This window comes from Hippoglossus stenolepis, chromosome 16 (assembly GCF_022539355.2).
Source record: "Hippoglossus stenolepis isolate QCI-W04-F060 chromosome 16, HSTE1.2, whole genome shotgun sequence".
Taxonomy (NCBI): Eukaryota; Metazoa; Chordata; class Actinopteri; order Pleuronectiformes; family Pleuronectidae; genus Hippoglossus; species Hippoglossus stenolepis.
Window position 1 is genome coordinate 3992134 of NC_061498.1, and position 18695 is coordinate 4010828.

Here is an 18695-nt window from a genome sequence, read left to right on the forward strand (position 1 = left end):
TAACTGGTGCGCACAAGTGATTAAGAAGAAATTCACACATTTCTAGAATGTACGCATAGTGAAATTAGTCAGCAGTTTTCATTAATGGACTGTATATTATATTTGTTTGGAGAAACTATATATATAGTTTACACCTCATTATTATGTTGACATTATTAATGTTTATTCAGAACTATTTATTAATGTGTATAAATACAGACATTGTACATTTAAATTGGAACAAAACAAACACAATATATTGTGAATGCAATATCTCTGAAACGACTTGGGGGTATTTCACATTCGGCACAAACATTCACTTGACCTTGGATTTCATTTTGATAGCCTAAGGTCAAAGGTGAAAGGTCACGGTGGCCTCAAAGTATGTTTATGTTCTTCTTGAACATCTTATGATATCTTAAGATCAGCGTGAGGGAATGTCTTCAAATTTGTTGCAAACCTTCACTTGAACTCAAAGATGAACCGATTCGAATTTGGTGCCTGGAGGTCAAAGGTCAAGGTCACAGTGACCTCATTATACTGTGTTTTAGTTGTCAAAGGTTACAGTGACCTTTATATGACAGAAAGTATATATACACAGAAAAAAGCAAAAGCTGTGAGATTGGTCGTTGTTCTCGTAAAAAGTCAGAAGTGTCAGATTTAAAGCGCCTGCCTAAAAAAAAAAAAACAATAACCCGGAAGTAGTATGTGAGAAGTGGACCTTCAGTTTCCGGTGTCTCTCCTGACCCCGGCTCCAGCAGAGCTTCTCCTGAAGACACAACACTGCTCTTCATTTCTGAAACGTAGGTTTGACTCGTGTGTCCTTCGCCGTGTGTACTTGTGTGTTTCTTCCCGTTTCCATCGTGTTTTGTCAGTGAAGCTTCCCAAAGGTCAGCGCCTGCCTAGCCCCTGCGGCTAGCTCGTTAGCACGCTAAGCTAACGAGCTGGCCATGGGGATGTGTGACTTTCCCCTTTGGAAGACAGTCGTTATGTAAACACACGGGGACGTCAGTGTGTGTGTCCGTTGTGTTGTGTTCTCCTCTGCGGTGCTAGTGCTCACACAACAGTGATTTAATCCCGTCGAGAACAGGGATTCCACGATGGATAAGCGGTGACATTTCCATGCTAGCTAACGTCAGGCTGACACTGCAGCAGAGAAGCTGTCTGTAAACATCTGTGTTCAAAATACTTAAACTGATGAAGGAGAAGTTAGTTCTCTCTCTCTGACACAAAGATGCTGTGCGAACATTTGTCTTATTTCCATTTATAAGCCCTGAACTAAATCAGTGTAGCTCTGTGGATGAGCTGGAAGATAAAGATTGTAGAAGAATGAATACTGGAATCAATGATGAGGTTATCAAGGCACATAGCTTTACCTCTGGCTCCCAACTGTTCAATCAATCAATCAACTTTTACTTGTAAAGCCCATATTCACAAATCACAGTTGGTCTTATAGATCTTATCAAAGTGGGACGTCCTATGTTTTTAACCCTCAACAAGAGTCAGAAAATGTATTAACAGGGAAAAGAGATGAGATGTTAATATAAATTTCTCTTTATTAACACTGTTTGTTCTCTCAACCCCACACTCATTCATCCACCTCCCACCAGTCACTACCATCGAACCAGCACAATGACAAGATACATGCCTCTGTTTTCCTCTGCCCAGGTGCCAGGGTGTCCCCCCTCTCCATGTGTGGTGCCTAATGGGCGGCTGGTCTCGCAGTGCTGTGCTGGAGCTTTACCGCTCGCTGCTCCGCGCAGGCCGCCACCTTCAGTACACCGACCGCAACTACTATCGCCGCGCTGTGGCTCGCGAGTTTCGCCGCTGCCAGGCCCTGACGGTAGCCGAAGACAAGGAGGACGCGCTGAAGAGGGGCCAGTTCTTCCTCAGCAGCCGATTGGGTGGGCTTATGTAGGTGGAAGGGGTCAGAGGACGTCCGCGGGTGGGTTTAAAGGTCGTCTGGAGGCTCATCTCCCAGGTGGGTTTACAATAAGAACATACTGCCTGTGTCAGCAGTGCAACTTTTTAGATCTGAGACGTTCTGTGTGATGGATGGAAGATGATTTTAGTTTTGTAGGATTCCCAGTCTGTGTGGTTACGCACTGATTTTACTTCTGCAGTGTGTGTGTGTGTGTGTAATATTTGTATACTTAAGAAAATGTTTGCCAAACATATGATGCCTTTTCTGTCCTATCGACTCCACCTTTCTGACTCTCTTACCTTGTGCTCTTATCAGTGGCAGGATGGCGGGGGTGAATGGAGACCGCAAAGGGAAGAAAGATGACAATGGGATCGGCACAGCCATTGATTTCATGCTTTCCAATGCTAAGCTTGTGCTCGGAGTGGGAGGAGCAGCAATGCTTGGCATCGCAACACTCGCTGTCAAAAGAGTAAGTTCAGGCAACATTTATCTCTATTTCTCTCCATAACCCTCAGTCCCGTGTGTGATGGTGGAATAAAACCCTCTTACTTCAGCTTCCATACCTATATGAACAATGTGCACACATTTCTTTGTTGTACAGATGTATGACCGTGCCATAAGTGCTCCCACCAGCCCCACCAAGATGGAGCATACAGGAAAGAGAAGCTGGGAAGAGCCAGCCTGTATGGGTTCGTCACCACGGGTACTGAACCACGGCATGAAGTCCACGGTTAGCAGGTCCCTGCAGTCTCTGCCCACTTCGTCACATTCTTTTGAACCAGGTGAGGAAAACAAAGTCGGCTACTCTTTAAAACTGATGTTACATTTGACCCTCTTCATTGTTGAAATGTCAGTGAGTAGCTATTTAGTTGATTTGACTTCAGTCCGCTGTCATTTAAGATTTATCTTTTATCTGTTTACAGACAGCCTATTGGGACGAGTCTTGATTTTCCTTTACAGTGGGTGATGGCTCTCTGTTCTGCTGTAGTTAGTCACCTGGCTGTTCTATATTAGTTTGACCTATGGTAGTTGAACCTTGATGTTTTAATAATACCTCAGGTAATTAATTTAGTCTTTGTAGATTGCATCTTTACCCCTTGCCCCTCCTTTAAAGCTCATCAGCCCCTCTTACACAGCCTGTTCAAAGTGTGAATGCTGCACCCTTATTCTGATGGTCTGTATTAAAGGTACAAACACAGAATGTGTGGGGGGGGTCATTGTCCCATCTTTATGTCATCAGTCGGCCTACTCACAGGGCTAAATTTATGTCTGTAGAGGGGAGAATCAAAATGGTGGGACAAAATTAGAAGCTGCTGGTTTACACATCGGTGTCAGTATGAACAAGCAAAAGTGTTATAATAGGGATATAGCTGTCTTTATCAAAGTGGCCATTGTCTGAAAAGAGGGAAGATCACAAAATTCTGCTGCTCTTTAACTTTGAGTTGCCTCTTCTCTCTTCAGACTGTCTGCGGAGGGCTGTGGGTCGAGCTGCTGTGGGAGGCCGCGGTGCCACTCAGTCCGATCTGCAGCGGGCCCGCATGCGTTTGTCTCTGCAGGAACATCTGTGGGAGTTCTACCAGAATAATGTGAACATTCCCACTGATGAGCAGACTACGGCCAGGAGGGCGGCGCTGGACATTTGTGCCGAGCTCCGAGTGTTTCTTCACGCCAAACTGCCTGACATGCCGCTCAGAGAGATGTACCTTAGTGGAAGTCTGTATGACGAACTGCAGGTAAGAGGTGTCGCACATTTTCATCTTAAGTTTTAGTTTTAGCTTCTTCAGGCATATTGATTTTATAAAGACTGGGTTTTTTTGCCCTTCCTCCATCATCTAGGTGGTCACAGCAGACCACGCCCAGCTTATGGTGCCTCTAATCCTGGAGAAGAACCTGTGGTCGTTCATCCCGGGAGAGGACACCATCATGAACGTCCCAGGTTTCTGGCTTGTCCGCAGGGAGAACTTGGAATATTTCCCAAGAAATAGTAGCTACTGGGACCGCTGCATGGTTGGAGGTTACCTGTCCCCGAAATCGGTCCTCGAGGTCTTTGACAAGCTTGTGGCTGGCTCCATCAACTGGCCAGCTATAGGGAGTGTGCTTGACTACATCATCCGTCCCGTGGTTCCGTCAGAAACACTGACCCTGGAGGTACAGTACGAGACGGACAGGAAGCTGTATGTGGACTTCTTACCTTTACTCGTGATGGAAGATGGAACCTCACTAATAGCTAAACCCCATCGGCTTGCTGCAGAGCGCCATGAAAACCTGTGGCGGCAGAGCTTCCGTGTGCCTGAGACGGCGCGTCTCAGGGCTCTGGATCAGGAGGATGGCGGCTGCCGATGCACCTGCCTAAAGGTGGCAAAGGCGATGTGCAAGCTTAACCCTGCGCTTAACCGTCTCAACGCCAGCCAGCTCACCAACGCCATCTTGTTGTTGAGCGAAAAAGAAGGTGACTGGACCCTGGAAGCATTGGCCGATCGCTTCCTCCAGCTGCTACGATCGTTAGTGGGACACCTAGAGGCGGGGAGGCTGCCATGTGCCCTCAACCCTAAAGTTAATTTATTCTGTGAGCTGACGGAACAGGAAGTGGATGAGCTGGGGTATACTCTCTACTGTGCTCTCTCAGATCCTGTGGAGCTGCTGAGAACTGCTGTGGCAGAGCCACCCCCCCCCTGACTCACTAGTCAACTGTCAAATGTCAACCGTACCAATATGGTGACCTCAAGCCAAAAAGAGGTTCCTGGAAAAAAGCATCTGCATGGAATCAACCTTTCTCCTTAAAAACAGTCTCTTTAATTTCTAAATGTTCTAAATGCCTCTTCACAAACATCTGAGAGAACACGTGATTCACACAGACTGTTTGTGGGGTGATCATCCAAATATTTTAATCTCAGAGAAAAATTAAGGGTCCCGTGGAATTTATGGCTCTCAGCAAAGCCATTGTATTAATGAAGCAAAGAGAAGCCACACTGTCGAGGCCTCTGGGTTGGAGGGACTGACCCCTGCTTGGATTGATTCATATGGAATAATGTCATATTTCACCTTTTTTTTTTTAATCGGTTGGAGTTGTAGGAATAGATTCATGTCTGATGCAGTTATGGTCACTGTGGTAATAGTGTTGATGGGTCTGTGCCACTGTGTCGAGGGGTAGAATGTAATGTTTATTGTGTGTATGACATCTCAAAAGCTAATAAACTGTTGATCAGCCTGAAGGACTCAACCTTCTTGAGTTAAAGAGACGAGCTAAGTTTCGGTTCCCCTCGGAAATCAGATGTTTGACACTGATAAACCTTCATTAATACAGTGGCCACACTGACGCTCTACATGTTTCCAGGGATAAGTGCAAACAGACATTAGGCTGTTTTGAATGTCTGCAGCTTGCATGTGTTTGCTTCCTTATCTAGAAATCAAATGGGTGAAAATGACTATTTCTACTTAACAATAATCTGATGTAAAACTGAATCTACTTCCACAAATGAAACATAAGCACTGATAGAAGTAAACGGTTTCCGATTCATGAAATATGAACAGAAATACAGCATCACCATTTTGTCGGTGTCTCTCTGACGTGAACAGAAACTGTTTCCATGTGACTGTAACACAGAGCTGCTCTTTGTTTGCCATGGTGAAAGGTTGGGTTTCTCTCCCAGTCTCATTTGGTTCTCGGGTGCACAGGTCTCATATGCTTTATTAGCTTATTTTTGTATGTTCTCCATCACAGGTTATTTTGCACTGTCCAGTTGTTCTGGAGTAGGTCTGAAACAAAGTTGTGCAGAGGTGTTTCAGTGCGACTCTAAGTGCTGTTTGTTTACTGGTTTTTGCTTTAATTGACATTTCAGTTGAGATCATGTGGTACAAATTAAGACCTCTAGCGTGGGCTGGGTCTAGATCTTTGTAGCAAGCGAGGCACCTTCTGCTGACGCTTTCTTTAGAAACTATTCCTCGACGGTATCAGAAATCCATGACCGGCGACACACTGCTGTCATCAACCTGCAGGAGAAGAGTGTGTGTTTGTCATTTGGTCAATTTGCCTCAGTATTGACTGTAGCCGGGGAGCCTGTCGTACCTCGTTTGTGCGCATAGCTGTGCACATTAAACCCTGATTAGGTGCGTGTGTGTGTGTGCACTGATCTGGCCCCGTGTGTTGCAGTAGGTAGCCAGACGTGGATTAGTGCAGTACGAGGCCGTTTCACACAGCTAAAAAAAGCTTGTCTGCCCCGTTTGTCTGCTGTAACACATGACGCACATCAGCTGTTCCCACTTCTGATCATCACTACCATCGGGTTGCTTCTGTCTGTAGGTTAAAGGTGCTAATCTGGAATATGATCTGATCGAGGAGGATCTACTACAGTTATATAACAGAAACTCTGCGAGCCAAGGTCTCTGGTGTTGGATTAGCCTGGTTCCTCTCTGCAGGAGTGAATACAAACAGCTGCCACAGGGACAGGTGGAGTTTATCGCTTCGCTCTCTGAATTAGTGCTCGAAATGTTGTCCAAAAATAATCACGGCTGCTCTTTGTTCTCACTTTTAGCCTTAGAATAAATAAATTTAAAAAATGCAGTCATATGGAGCAATTGTCCCTGGATCCCTCAGTTTGTATAAAATAAAGTGGAGGGATTTGGGGGTTAATACTTCTGTTGTGCATTCAGTTAAAATACTCTAATGGGGAAACAGGTGAATATTTTTGTATCGTACATTTCTAACCAAAAAGAGTCCATTATTTATTAGCACAGATTCAATTCTACCATGTATCACTTGTGCTTGGTTCATTGCTTTGTTCTGGATGTACGGATATATCATGAATCTACAGTAGCTCTTCTTTGTGTGCATATTAAGAGTCTTCCTCCGCAGACCTAGTTTATGCTACAAATTACTGTACTAATGTAAGGGGAGTCACTGTGCCACATGTGTAATGTTATTGTAAAATAAAAACCCAAAGTAGACGACTACCTCTACCTTGTGGAGTACATACTAGCCATAAGCTGTGTCGCATGCTGTGTATTTCTTTGGGTTCAGCTCTGGAGTTGAACTGTGCAGCACTTTGTATACTGCTTCATTAAATGTTACAAATGACAAGTCTGGATGTTCACGTTTGATTATTACGTTTTATTCAGCAAGATTTGGTCATAAAATTCACATTGGCGTGTTAATAAGAAACATCCTGAGATATGTTCAGTGTGCAAAAACAGCTCCCAGGTATATTTTGGTTCAGTCACGTCTTAGGGTTTGTTTGTTCCCAGGAAGCACTACAACAATGAAATGGTGCACAAAAAAAACCCAACAAAATGCATAGCTCTGATTGAATCCAGTCGTAAAAACATCACGTTGAAGCTCAAAGATCAGTGCGAGAAACTGAAGCAGTCCCTTTGTTCAGTGGCAGAACACGTCTGTGCTCCATGCAAGGAAAGAGGAAATGGTCATTAATGTTGCATCTATACTTGGAACAACCAGTTTCTCATGTAAACCTGGTGTTTCTAAGCAGATACGAGACAGTCAAACAAACATACTTTTTAATCTAATTATTAAAGTCAACGATCAGTGACACTCTTCATGCGTCGTTCTACATCTACTTGGCCGGAGCAAACCCTACGCGATCAGCGTTCCTGTCGAACACCGTGTAGTACTTCCCGATGAAAACGTCTCCCAGGATCCACAGGGGCCCCGCAGGAGGCGGGATATCCATGGCCATGAAACCTGACAGACAGATGGATGAACCCTTCTGGAACTCCTGCAGATAAAAGCATGAAAAGGTGCTCGTTATCAAAGTCAAAGAACATTTTTTAATTAACTATGTATGCAGAGACTGGAGCAGCAAATGTATTTAGAATTATCAAACACGACCGTTTACATTTGAATATACGTTTTGCACGGGCTGAACGCAGCCCAGGTTTGGATGTGATCGTCTAGTTAGCAGGTTAGCTGTGCAGCATCAGTTACCATGGTGACCTACCCAGTTGAATGTGATGGAAAACCTGAGTTAAGCCTGCAGATAGTTGACTAACCCACTAAATCTCCCCTCATGATACTGGCTCCAGGCCTCATATCAGCACATTCATTACTCTGACCTCCTCACCCCGTCTGTGGCGCTCTGCCTCAGGGGACTATTTTAATGCATATCGATACACTCCAGCTACTGAGGAAAAGTGAATTTCATCTGTCGTTAGTAAATCTACCTTCATGATATAATCCTCTCCAGTCAGGTTGAGCATCTTCCCGCCGATGTTGAAGGACACGACGGGGAGAGATGGAATCTTCTTACAGTCGATTAAATACTACGAGGGAGAGAAAGAGACGATGTGCTTACGTTATCTTCCCGAACTCAAATGAAAGAAATACAAATTCTATGGCTTTGCATTTTCCCCGAACTTTACCTCTCCCATTATCAAGGGCAGAGCTCCGATGGCCCTGTGCAGCGCTCGGACTTCCTCTCGAGGACCCACAATCAGGGACGTCCCCGTGTCAACGATCGCCTGGCAACCGGCTTTGCAGAGAGTCAGCTGAGTGCCAACTTCAACTCTGCAGGGTAGAGACCAAGAGATGAAGTCAGTTTAGTTGATGCACCGGCCTTTAAGACCGACCCACAGATTTAAATGCAAAAGAAAATGACAAACAGAACAGAAAGTGTGTCGACCTACGACATTTTAAAATAGGCCACAGTTCCTCATAACAAAAAGGAAGCCACACAAGTCTTTCCTACCCGTCCATCTTAATCTGCCAGTAGGCCTTGCGTGTGACGTTCACATAGTGCAGGTCTCCGGTGTAGTACTGAGGATCTGTCCCACCCAGGATCAGCTCTCCTCCCACTGTTGCTGTGGCATCTCTGAGACACAAGTTGGAAAGTTTGAAAACGTGCACTGGGCATGCGTGTGCGCCGGTGTACACAGAATTGTAAACTGCACAGATGATCAGTTTTCTTGTGTCAGAAAACTACCTGCTTATGTAGAATGAGAAGACGTTCTGGGGCAGCAGCTTGGCAGCCATGGCGGAGTCAAACACCGGTTTGACTTTATCTACGGATATGGACGGGTAGCCCATACCCAAGACCCCATCGAACCGTGCAACAGCAAACGTGATGCCCGGCTGCTTCACCGCTTCAGCAAACTGCTGACCGGGAACAGACAGACCTGCGAGCTGCATGCAGAGGAAGAAGGAAGCAGAGGGATGTCAGAGTCCACTGAACAAAACGAGTCTCGTAATGAAATGATGGGAACGGCGTGACCACCAAAACTGAGGAATGCCGTTAAACAAAGAGCGTAGTGAGGGAGGGAGAGTTTGGAGCTCACAGAGACAGTGTCCTCGCTGATGTAGCCTGTCAAGCTGCCTCTGCCGTACTGGATGGAGAACTCGGTGCCGTTCTTCACATACGTGCTTGACTTCTTGGAGTTGTAGCGATGATGGAGCCCTAACGAGAGAGGAGAGATAAGACTGTAAAGATAAGACTGTAAAGATAAGACTGTCAAAGTGCTGTACACATACAGCCCGTGCACAGTGCGCTGAATGAGACACTCACAGCAGGCCACGTTGAAGAGGTTGCAGTGGATGGAGGGGATCCACAGGTTGGAGGAGCCGGTGTCAAACAGCACGGTGAAGGGCTGTGGGGGGGTGCCGATGCCGATCTCCCCGTAGTACTGAGCCTGAGGACGTTTAACAACATCACACATCCTCTCTTTTCCCAGCAGACTCAGTCAGGAATGCAAAAGGTGTAACTAACAATGATGTCGGGGACATTAAGGTGTGGCAGCTCACACGGTAGCAATTAAATACAACAGCATACCAGAATGAATGTGGGTGTTTCACATATGTATGAAACGGGAGCATTTCCTGGGCCAGAGGTGAATTAAGGTTTGAAACCACAGAGTTCACAACTCAGTACAGATACATTCTTCATGTAAATGTACTTTGCTTGGGTAGATTTACTCCACTACATATATCAGCAAATATCTGTCCTTTCTACTCCACTACATTTATAAAACATTGCGTTACATGCTCATGTTTCTTATTATTTCAAAAGTAAATCAGTAATGAGGGGAATTGATCCAACGATCCAATCAGAGTGCACAGGTCACATCAGTATCAGGTGTTGCCTACGTCCATGAAGTTGGTCAGCCTCTCCACGGGCAGCGACGGCGAGGGGGCGCTGTCAGAGGCGCCGGTGCTACTCGCCAACGCCTGCAGCTCCTGCAGGGACATCCCGTTGTCGGTCATCAGGCGACGCAGGCTCCGGGTTTTGTGAAGAGGAACTCTGGAGAGAGACGGGTTAAACAGTCACTTCCTTCGTGCACACTCGTATGTGAACAAACTGTGGCGTAGACGTTTCGCCTGCAGCAGAGAAGTAAAACCTGGTCTCATAGGGTCTACATCTAATAAACCTTCAATTCAAACTGTTGATCCAATCAGCCTTCATGAAATACTCTCACCTGCACCTGAAATGACCAAAAGTACAGGCTGTCTAACTTATGAGCGAGTAACACCAGAATCCTAAAAGTCATTGGAAGAAATAAAAGGCCTGGATAGAAACCAGAGCATCTGGGAGATGAATACTTTAATTTGTTTGAATGTAAGAATATAAGAACTATGAATTATAGAGGAAAGTACAGCCCATCTATGATTAACTTCATTCTTCTATAACAATCAGACGAGCTGAGAGTTATTTGTCGACCGGGTGCTTTTTTAAAGAACTTCCTTTGTTCAGGTAACATTTGTTCCGCCGTGTGCCACTGTTTTGTTTGTGCTGCACACCATGTGATCAGGGTCCGATGGAGTCACATGGAACCAATCAATCAATTAAATGGATCTGAAATCCTCTAAACTGTGGCTGAAGTTACTCATGTTCCAAATGTTTGTGTGAACCGGTGGTGAATGTGCTTCTCGTTTGAGCAATGTTTGATTGACACATCACAGAATTACAGAAGTTTGTGACATGTTGACCTAACAGCCGTTGTTTTGTCAGTTCTGTATTTCTTGCACAATGTGGTAGTTGTGGGTTTTGGACGGTAGTTGCTGGTGGAAATTGCTGAGCATGAAAAACAAGTTATTTCTTATCAATTGGAAACACGTGGGGTTAAATATAACGGTGGGGAGATGAATAAGGAAGTTAAACTACACACACGCACACCTGCGGGTATAATCTGTGATATACGAAGCAGCTGGTTTTGTGAGTATTTACCTGATAATGGCGACACATTGTGAGATCATCATCAGCAGCAGCAGCATCCCGGTGATGTGAAGCATCTTCAGTCGCGTCATGTCGCTCAAACAACAAACTAAAGAAACAACAGGACTTTCGTGTTGTTTCCGTATCAACTACCGACACTTCGCAGTTTCAGTCTCGCGCTGCAGAGCCTCAGAGTTTCGGCAATGTCCGCCCTCGCTCGCTTTTCTCCGCTGCAGCCGCACGCAGCGATTGGAGGGTGATAATCACCGCCGGGCTGTGATTGGCGGAGGAGGCTGCACGTCATCCCGCCTCTAAAGCTCGTGCACGGAGAGGCCCCGGTGCACGGTCACGAGGGGCAGTGTGACCTGACTGATGTGGGGAGCGCGCACTGACACACACACACACACACACACACACACACAGTAAATGTTGTCAGCTGAAGAACAGAGGAGATTATTTACACACTTTGTTGAATGGATTGTTGTCATTCTCTCATGTTGTGTAAAACACACAAAGTCAAGATGACAGAGGGAAACAGATTAGAAGAATAAACACGAGGAGAAACAGCAGCAGAGACTCGATCCTACACCTCCTATAACATCTTCTACTATATTTAAATTCTTAATTATTATTATAATAATTATAATAGGCTGTAGTATAAGGGGTAATGGATGGATGATATTAGATGGATGGATGAATTAATGGATGGATGAATGAATGGATGGATGGATGGATGGATGGATGGGTGAATGGATGGATGGCTGGTGGACAATGAATATCGTGAGCTTGAAAAAACTTTCTTGAGCCCGAACAACATAAAACTATAACTAATAATATTAATATTCAAATAGATATATTATATGTATATGGTGCATCTAACAAACTTTAAAGACACTTTACAAAGGTTAAAACAGAGAAAAGCAAATACCAGACAAATGACTATAAAAATACTCATCGTTAATTAGATCAACATTCAATAAACATTCCGAAGGAGCCGTCAGTCAACACGCTGCCCTCTGACTCAGGGTGAAGGCAGCCACAGAAACACCCAGCTTGTTGAACGAGTTTCAGACAAAATCCTTCCTCGTACATACTGACATCTACACAAAAGTTCACAGACACACACACACACACACACACACACACACACACACACACACACACTGGCCACAATGAAAGGACGTCAATGCAAAGTCCTATGTGTGTGTGTGTGTGCGCTCTAAAGTCTGAATGGCAGCGTTGACATATCTCAGTCTCCTCTCGGCCTGTGTATGTATGTGTATGTGTGTATGTGTGTTTTGTGTATTTACTTTACTTTGCCACCCATGGAAGAATCCACCCATTAAATGTTTCCTCTGTGTTGTGACTCTGCAGGGAAATCACACACCCCTTCAGGTCTATTCAGACTGCATGTCAGAGAGTGACACAGACAGAAACAGAAGAAGAGGGTGAGAGAAAGACAGAGAATGAGAGAGGGAGGAGCAGGCATCCCTGGTATCTGTGGCCCGACAGGAGTTCAGGCATGTAAACGCTCCGGAGAAAACCTAAAGAGCTTTTTTTATTAAACTGGATCCACAATCGGAAACAAAACTTTTCAAGTAAAAAAGACTGACGACAACAACGTCAACTCTGCATCATGACGGTAAGAATCAGCTGTTTGTGTATATTAATATAAATGTGGGTCATTAATCGGCCGTAGAGGAGAGTGAGGCCTTCAGGCTACACGAGGTAACACAACACACAAGTACATTCCTGTTTATCTTCACACTTTGTGTCAGAAACATGCTTGGGCCTTATTGCACAGGTGATTTGCATATACAGCGAATTCACTGACTTGCTGACAATTTAGTTTAAAGTAATGTTTGAAAATCTTTGAATTATGAAGTTTTTACAATCATACATCCAGTTTCAGTTTGGCCGTAACTAAAATAGCAGAAAGCTTGTGCAATCAGAGCACGTACACCCAACAACAAGTCAGACCAGTGATAAGAAAAAAAAGTTTGTCCTCCCGCCGCTCAAACAGCTGTCCAGATGTTACACTGTGGAAATGACACCAACGCACAAGGTGAAGTTGTTGTAAACAGCGTTCGTGTCGGGTGAAATATGGAGGACACCATCATCTGTCTTGTTTACCTGTGATACTGATCTCAGCTCAGCTTTGTAGTGAAAAATAAAGATTTACAGTCCTGCCTATGTGCTCGGAATATTTCACGTCTGATAGTGTGCAGCTTTCGTTCTGTTCTCATTTCATAGATAGATACAGGGATTTGAAAAAAGGCCTCACTGAAGCACCATATCAATGTATAGAAGCTTTTTGCATTATAACACGACACGTTCTACGTTATAACTTGGACTAAAGACAGAGAACTTAAAGCAGAACAAACCGGATCATGTTATTATGGAATTATATTTCTGTCAGTAAAAGAAACAGGTTATAATGTATATGTAAAGTTTACACTGAGAGTGATCATAGTAGGAAATGGAAAGTTTTATCTGTTAACCTGAAAAGTTTAATCAGTTTTAATGATCGGTTATCATGCTCTAACCCGACCACTATGTTATAATGCGTTTCTTTTTCCGGTGTGACAGCAATACGCCTCCGTAACAATGTGGTAAACTGCGTTCTGCTGTAATCTCACCTCTGTTTGAAAAGAGCTCCTGTTTTAAACCCTCATTATTTGAATATTTGTAGTATTGTGCTTAGACTCTGCACAATGGTGACGGGGATCTAAAATCCAAACCTTTAATTAGACGTATATGTGGTGATTACTCAGTCAAACATGTGGAGGGGCAGTTCATGTGTTGAGCTGTTAAGGATAGAAATACAGTCTTGCAATAATATTTAGAGAAAAAAGGGCCACAGGAACAATTGAAAGGTTGATTCATCCGAATAGTTTTAATGTAAGAGTTTAAAACTGTCGCTGTTAAACCCAACAGCCGCCAAAACCCCCGAGGAAAAGCCTCATGATGAAGTACGTCATCACCGGCTCGTATGAAGTCCCACAGCCGACCTACGTAGACCCGGACACCACGACGGTAAAACAGAGAGATTTCTTTTAATCACTGTCCGTCAAATTGCACGACTTGATCCGCTCACGTGTCCATCTTTTTGTCAGCCTGACGCCACAGATGAAAACCAGTCCGAGGTGAAAGTCAGGCCTGTACCTCGTCCGAGATCTAAAGTGTTTCCAAGGGCCCCGAGTCAAACCGACAACACTGTTGACCCTGCAGACAAAACGAGCAACGCGGCCAATGAAGTGGTGAGAGGAGCCCTGGTTTCCACACATGGTGAAGATAAACTCACGACAGCACATGTTACTTAGCATTTATTCATTTTTTTGGGATTAGAGTTCCCAGCACAGCGAAGAGTCTGCAGAGAGGCCTCGTCCTGTTCGTCCCCCTCCGAGACCGCCACTGGCCAAATGTTGGACCGCCAGCAAACTCACACCAGTCGTCGACGGAGAGAATCAATACACGAGTTCAAATACTGAGCCCAATGTGAAGGTACTTGACGTTTCAAACCCAATAATGAGCCTAATTCACGCTGAGTGCTCCGTGTTATGTTGTTGTTACGTTGCATTACATTCATTACCTCCACCAAGGTCGATTTTGACTTTGTCACGACGTCACAGATATCCTGTAAAAACATGTTCACTATTAGTGCTTAAAGATTTATTACAAATAGTCTTTCTGATGTTTTTCTTTGACTTGTCAAAGCAGGAAACGCACACATGGAATTAATGACACTATTTTACGGAGGCCATGTTTCATTCAGTTCCAGGCTTCACACTCATGACAGGGCTCAGCCTGACGAGTGACACGACAGCGTCGGCGTCTTTCATGCCGCGCTAGTTCTCCTTTTTACACAGACGTGGATAAAAGTCTGAACAATAATGTCCCCCTCCACCCCCGCACCCCCATCACCTGTTCATACCTTCCACACAGAACAAAGGGGTAACACGGGACATTTGCGTTATTGAACACACTTGTGTATTTCCTGCTATGACAAGTCAAGTTTGTCTGATGTTTTGTCTTTGTGTTGAAGTTGTCAAACAGTAAGTGAGACATCAGGAAGTCACAGCCTCTGGGCAAGAAAACCCAGAGTGAAACTATAAAAAGTCTTTCTTCCTCCCAATTCTCCTCCGGCTGCAGCCTCCAGCCATCGGCGCTGACAGAAAGCAAAAACTTCGCCCCGAGCGCCCCGAGCGCCCCGAGCGCCCCCCTCTTCCCACCATCTATTACGATAGATCGTCTTCTCTGAAGGAGAAACCGTCCAAGGTAAGAGCTGGTTTAGCTATGGTTTACTTTGGCCCAGATCTGGCAAACAGGCAACAAGAGGCATCATTCCACACAGTATGTGGGCGAAATGTGGGCCAAAAGACAATTAAACTATGTGGGTACTAACTTTATTCTTCACTTTTATATGTTAAATCTCAAATGTTTATGTTTCCTGGACAGGAAATATTAACTCAAGAGGATACAACCTACTCCAACCAACAAACTCCAGACTTACTATCTTTCTCCGAGGAAGATGAGAACCTCTGTGGGACTTACGGTGAAATGGTAAATTGAATGATTGTTTTCTGTGAATTTAGTTGATAATATAATTTTACCTTTTGTCTGACTCAGAAACCTGACGCTGTGAAAAATGTCGTACATTCACAGCTTTGTCTGCATTGTGAAATCATATGGTGCCTGTGTTTGACCCTCAGGCGACAGACGGTACAGACAGACCTGCAGTTCCACCCCGACTCCGTCAGTCCTCCCTCCCATGCTCTTACTCGGAGTTTGACACCGTATCTCTACAGGTATGAGAGCCACTGCAGGGCTGCAGGTAATGAGCCGTGCACACCGGTGTCCAAACGACAACAAAAGGTGCAGAAACACATGCGTTTGACACGCTGTCATGGAAAATGACATACGTAAGACTTTTACCTTCCCCCTGGATGAACATCGTGGTTTGCAGGCTGCCTCCACAACCCGGTCTGGGATAAGCAGAAGAAAATGGATGGAGGGATGATAACAACAATGATAATAAATCATTTTGAGAGCCCTCCATCTTTATTCCTGCTAATTTGTAACAAAACTGTGGTAATCTTTATAGAAAAGTTGATTTAAAAAAGGAATCTCTTTGTCCTCAACAGTCCAGACCACCTCCTCCTCCATTCAACCCACCATCACCACCACTTTCGACAGGGTCATCATCAGACTCATTTTACAGTGAGTTAGAGCATCGACCCTACCTGGACGTTCTGCCGGAGGACGAAGACAAACTGGTGAGAGACACAAACACGCAGATACACACAAAGAGTAGACATTTGTCCTTGGGTTGAGGCACTGGAATGTTTTGTAATCTTTTTCCATTGAAACTCCACCAGATACACAGGAGGTCAACGTCTTCTCCAGGACAACCCTACCAGAGTCGTTGCTTCTCTTCAGGCCAGCAGACGTCAAAGGAAACAGACGTAAGGATCCCCCCCCCCGCAAATTAATCTGATTTTAACACAGATTCTTAGATTGTTGGATTTTACCATGGTCCCAACTTTGCAAATTTGCAAAAGCTTCAACCCCTCATTATTTTTCCGGGTAATCAGAAAATTAAGTTTACATGGCAGCATCTTATTCAGACTAATGACATAATTCAGACTTTCTTAATCGGGTTAATATTGGTGTCAGTGTAAATGTGTGTAGTGAAGGAAAACCAGAGCTAAAACGTGACCAGAAACTGATCTGTGTTCCTCAGGACATCATTGGGATGTTGAGGTGGTTGACAAGAGTGTCCAGTAAGTCCACATTTTAATTTCTAGATGAATATTGTCACTGTGTCATCGTGTAGCAACAAACTTTGGTGTGTGTGGTTTAAAACTCTTATGTTACTGATGTACATCCATTTATTTTGAAAGAAATATGCACAGAATTAATGAGTAAATCAGAAACACTGATTTCACATAAATGTCCTCCTCAGTAACAAAGTGAATAATTGATCTCTGTTCCCACAGAACCTAGTTACATGACTCCATCACTGTACGGCCTCAGTATAGAAGAGGAAATCAGGTAACATCATGGAATCTATCATTTCAAGAATATGTTGATTCGATGTTAAATGATTTAAGAGTTCATGTTGAGATGGATTTAATTGAGCTGGATAAAGAAGCAGCTGCTCTGTCACTGTCCCTGTGCAGGTCATTCGATCAGAGAGCCAGGGACGTGAGCAAGGCCCTGCGCCTCTACAACCTCCTCCTGATGAAGCGCAACGAGACCCTGCACAAAGTCATCACTGAGTTCATCTGCATCTCCAACAGCCTGGACAAGATGAAGAAGAAGGCCAAAACCATGGGCATCGCCGGAGGCACCACAGGCGCCGTGGGAGGGATGACTGCAGTGCTGGGCATCGCTCTGGCTCCTGTGACCTTGGGGGCCTCACTGATCGCTACAGCTGTTGGCGCCGGCATGGTGGCCTCTGCCGGGGGTATGGGCGCCCACACTGCTAAGGCCAATAAGAAGATTGTGAAGAAGATGCAAGTTGAGAAACTAGTGTACGAATATAAATCAGATATCGTGGACGTGGAGCAGTGTCTGGATTTTATCCTCTTGGGGATGAATGAGCTGCGACGGCACGACATCGGCAGGATACACAGGGCGGGAGCCGAGCCTGACGCGCTGAGGTTGGCGCATCTGTCGCAGACTGTGCTCAACAATAACATGAGCAAAGGCAGGAGGAGTTCTGCTGCACACCCGTCGTCTGAGATGCTGCTCCTCGCTTTCGCTAAGGAGCTGGATCAGTATTTCACAGACGAGGCAAGTCAGAAGCTGAGGAAGTCGAGCAAGAGCCGGTTCTCAGGGAGGGTTCGGCTGCTGGCTAAGAATCTGCAGGATGAACTGGAATACCTGAATCACATGTGGGAAATGTTTGGCTGAATCAGCGAAGGCTTTAGACATTTTCAGACATGAACTCCGAAGGATGTCTGCAGAATGGGGTCTGGACTTTCTCTGCAGTTTCCCTTCCACACATGAATAACGCAGCAGGAGATTCTCCACTCAGACACGTTCAGAGCAGCGCAGACGTCTCTGGAGCGCAGCAGGCAGAGGCAGGATGCCACGTATTAATTCTGCTGCAGAGATCCCGTGTCAGCATCGGCCCTGATCACCAAACGCTCTCTGGACATCTTCGTCTGTGTCTTCTATGTGTATGGCGCCACTTATTCATCCTGAGATATTTTGTATTCTTTTTGTTTTTGTCATTTTTGCGTCTGTCCATGTTAGAAACGTCATCAACACGCCCACTCGCTCACGGTCGACCCTCCGGAGGATCTCCTGCTGCGTTCTCAGATCGGCTCCTTCGGACATTCTCCAGAGTTTTTTCTAGTTGAGTGACAGGAGAAACTCCAGAGAATGTCCGGAGCCTCTCACTCGGACATTTGAGTTCTCATATACAGCCCCTTGTGTGCATGTGTGTGTATGTATGTGTGTGTGTGTGTGTGTGTGTAACTGAATGACCAATGCAATGAAGAAGAAACATCACTGCACAATTCAACTCTTTATTTGCCACATATATTTTAATAAATAATATAAACCAAACGTGTGATTTATTTCTTGTATCTAAGGGTATTTCATGACTTTAGTTTGACTCTCGTCCA

The 18695-nt window shown here is 44.9% G+C and overlaps 4 protein-coding genes across 4 annotated transcripts; 3 read left to right on the forward strand and 1 right to left on the reverse strand.

Moving 5' to 3' along the window:
- The first annotated feature begins 690 nt into the window (after nt 1–690).
- On the forward strand, nt 691–1897 carry LOC124854955 (MIEF1 upstream open reading frame protein-like). Its single transcript, XM_047343837.1, has 2 exons — nt 691–782; nt 1648–1897. The coding sequence occupies exon 2, from the start codon at nt 1685–1687 to the stop codon at nt 1895–1897; it is 213 nt and encodes a 70-aa protein (XP_047199793.1). The 5' UTR covers nt 691–782; nt 1648–1684.
- Nucleotides 1898–2225: 328 nt separating this feature from the next.
- On the forward strand, nt 2226–6980 carry mief1 (mitochondrial elongation factor 1). The gene is made up of 4 exons (XM_035181797.2): nt 2226–2372; nt 2505–2685; nt 3365–3636; nt 3740–6980. Exons 1-4 carry the CDS (start codon nt 2226–2228, stop codon nt 4577–4579), a joined length of 1440 nt encoding a protein of 479 aa, XP_035037688.1. The 3' UTR covers nt 4580–6980.
- A 9-nt stretch (nt 6981–6989) lies between these two features.
- Nucleotides 6990–11282, reverse strand: napsa (napsin A aspartic peptidase). Its single transcript, XM_035181809.2, has 9 exons — nt 11071–11282; nt 9993–10146; nt 9415–9538; nt 9188–9306; nt 8836–9035; nt 8602–8724; nt 8276–8420; nt 8078–8176; nt 6990–7632 (listed from the first exon to the last, which is right to left on the reverse strand). Exons 1-9 carry the CDS (start codon nt 11148–11150, stop codon nt 7471–7473), a joined length of 1206 nt encoding a protein of 401 aa, XP_035037700.2. The 5' UTR covers nt 11151–11282; the 3' UTR covers nt 6990–7470.
- Nucleotides 11283–12461: 1179 nt separating this feature from the next.
- LOC118124010 lies at nt 12462–18344 on the forward strand. Its single transcript, XM_035181786.2, has 12 exons — nt 12462–12700; nt 13996–14094; nt 14175–14318; nt 14407–14562; nt 15211–15336; nt 15517–15621; nt 15771–15866; nt 16203–16334; nt 16437–16523; nt 16802–16841; nt 17058–17112; nt 17241–18344. Exons 1-12 carry the CDS (start codon nt 12695–12697, stop codon nt 17974–17976), a joined length of 1782 nt encoding a protein of 593 aa, XP_035037677.1. The 5' UTR covers nt 12462–12694; the 3' UTR covers nt 17977–18344.
- The last annotated feature ends 351 nt before the right edge of the window (nt 18345–18695 follow it).

What these genes read in the sequence shown, in the direction of transcription:
- LOC118124010 (XM_035181786.2), top strand. An exon ending in ATACTGAGCCCAATGTGAAG is followed by an intron (nt 14,563 to 15,210) that starts GTACTTGACGTT and finishes CTCCGGCTGCAG; the next exon opens with CCTCCAGCCATCGGCGCTGA. An exon ending in TGAAGGAGAAACCGTCCAAG is followed by an intron (nt 15,337 to 15,516) that starts GTAAGAGCTGGT and finishes TTTCCTGGACAG; the next exon opens with GAAATATTAACTCAAGAGGA.
- mief1 (XM_035181797.2), top strand. Translation starts at nt 2,226, where the DNA reads ATGGCGGGGGTGAATGGAGACCGCAAAGGGAAGAAAGATGACAATGGG. An exon ending in GTCACATTCTTTTGAACCAG is followed by an intron (nt 2,686 to 3,364) that starts GTGAGGAAAACA and finishes TTCTCTCTTCAG; the next exon opens with ACTGTCTGCGGAGGGCTGTG. An exon ending in GTCTGTATGACGAACTGCAG is followed by an intron (nt 3,637 to 3,739) that starts GTAAGAGGTGTC and finishes TCCATCATCTAG; the next exon opens with GTGGTCACAGCAGACCACGC.
- LOC124854955 (XM_047343837.1), top strand. Translation starts at nt 1,685, where the DNA reads ATGGGCGGCTGGTCTCGCAGTGCTGTGCTGGAGCTTTACCGCTCGCTG.
- napsa (XM_035181809.2), bottom strand. Translation starts at nt 11,150, where the DNA reads ATGACGCGACTGAAGATGCTTCACATCACCGGGATGCTGCTGCTGCTG. An exon ending in TTCTCATTCTACATAAGCAG is followed by an intron (nt 8,725 to 8,835) that starts GTAGTTTTCTGA and finishes CTTGTGTCTCAG; the next exon opens with AGATGCCACAGCAACAGTGG. An exon ending in TGGCAGATTAAGATGGACGG is followed by an intron (nt 8,421 to 8,601) that starts GTAGGAAAGACT and finishes TCTACCCTGCAG; the next exon opens with AGTTGAAGTTGGCACTCAGC.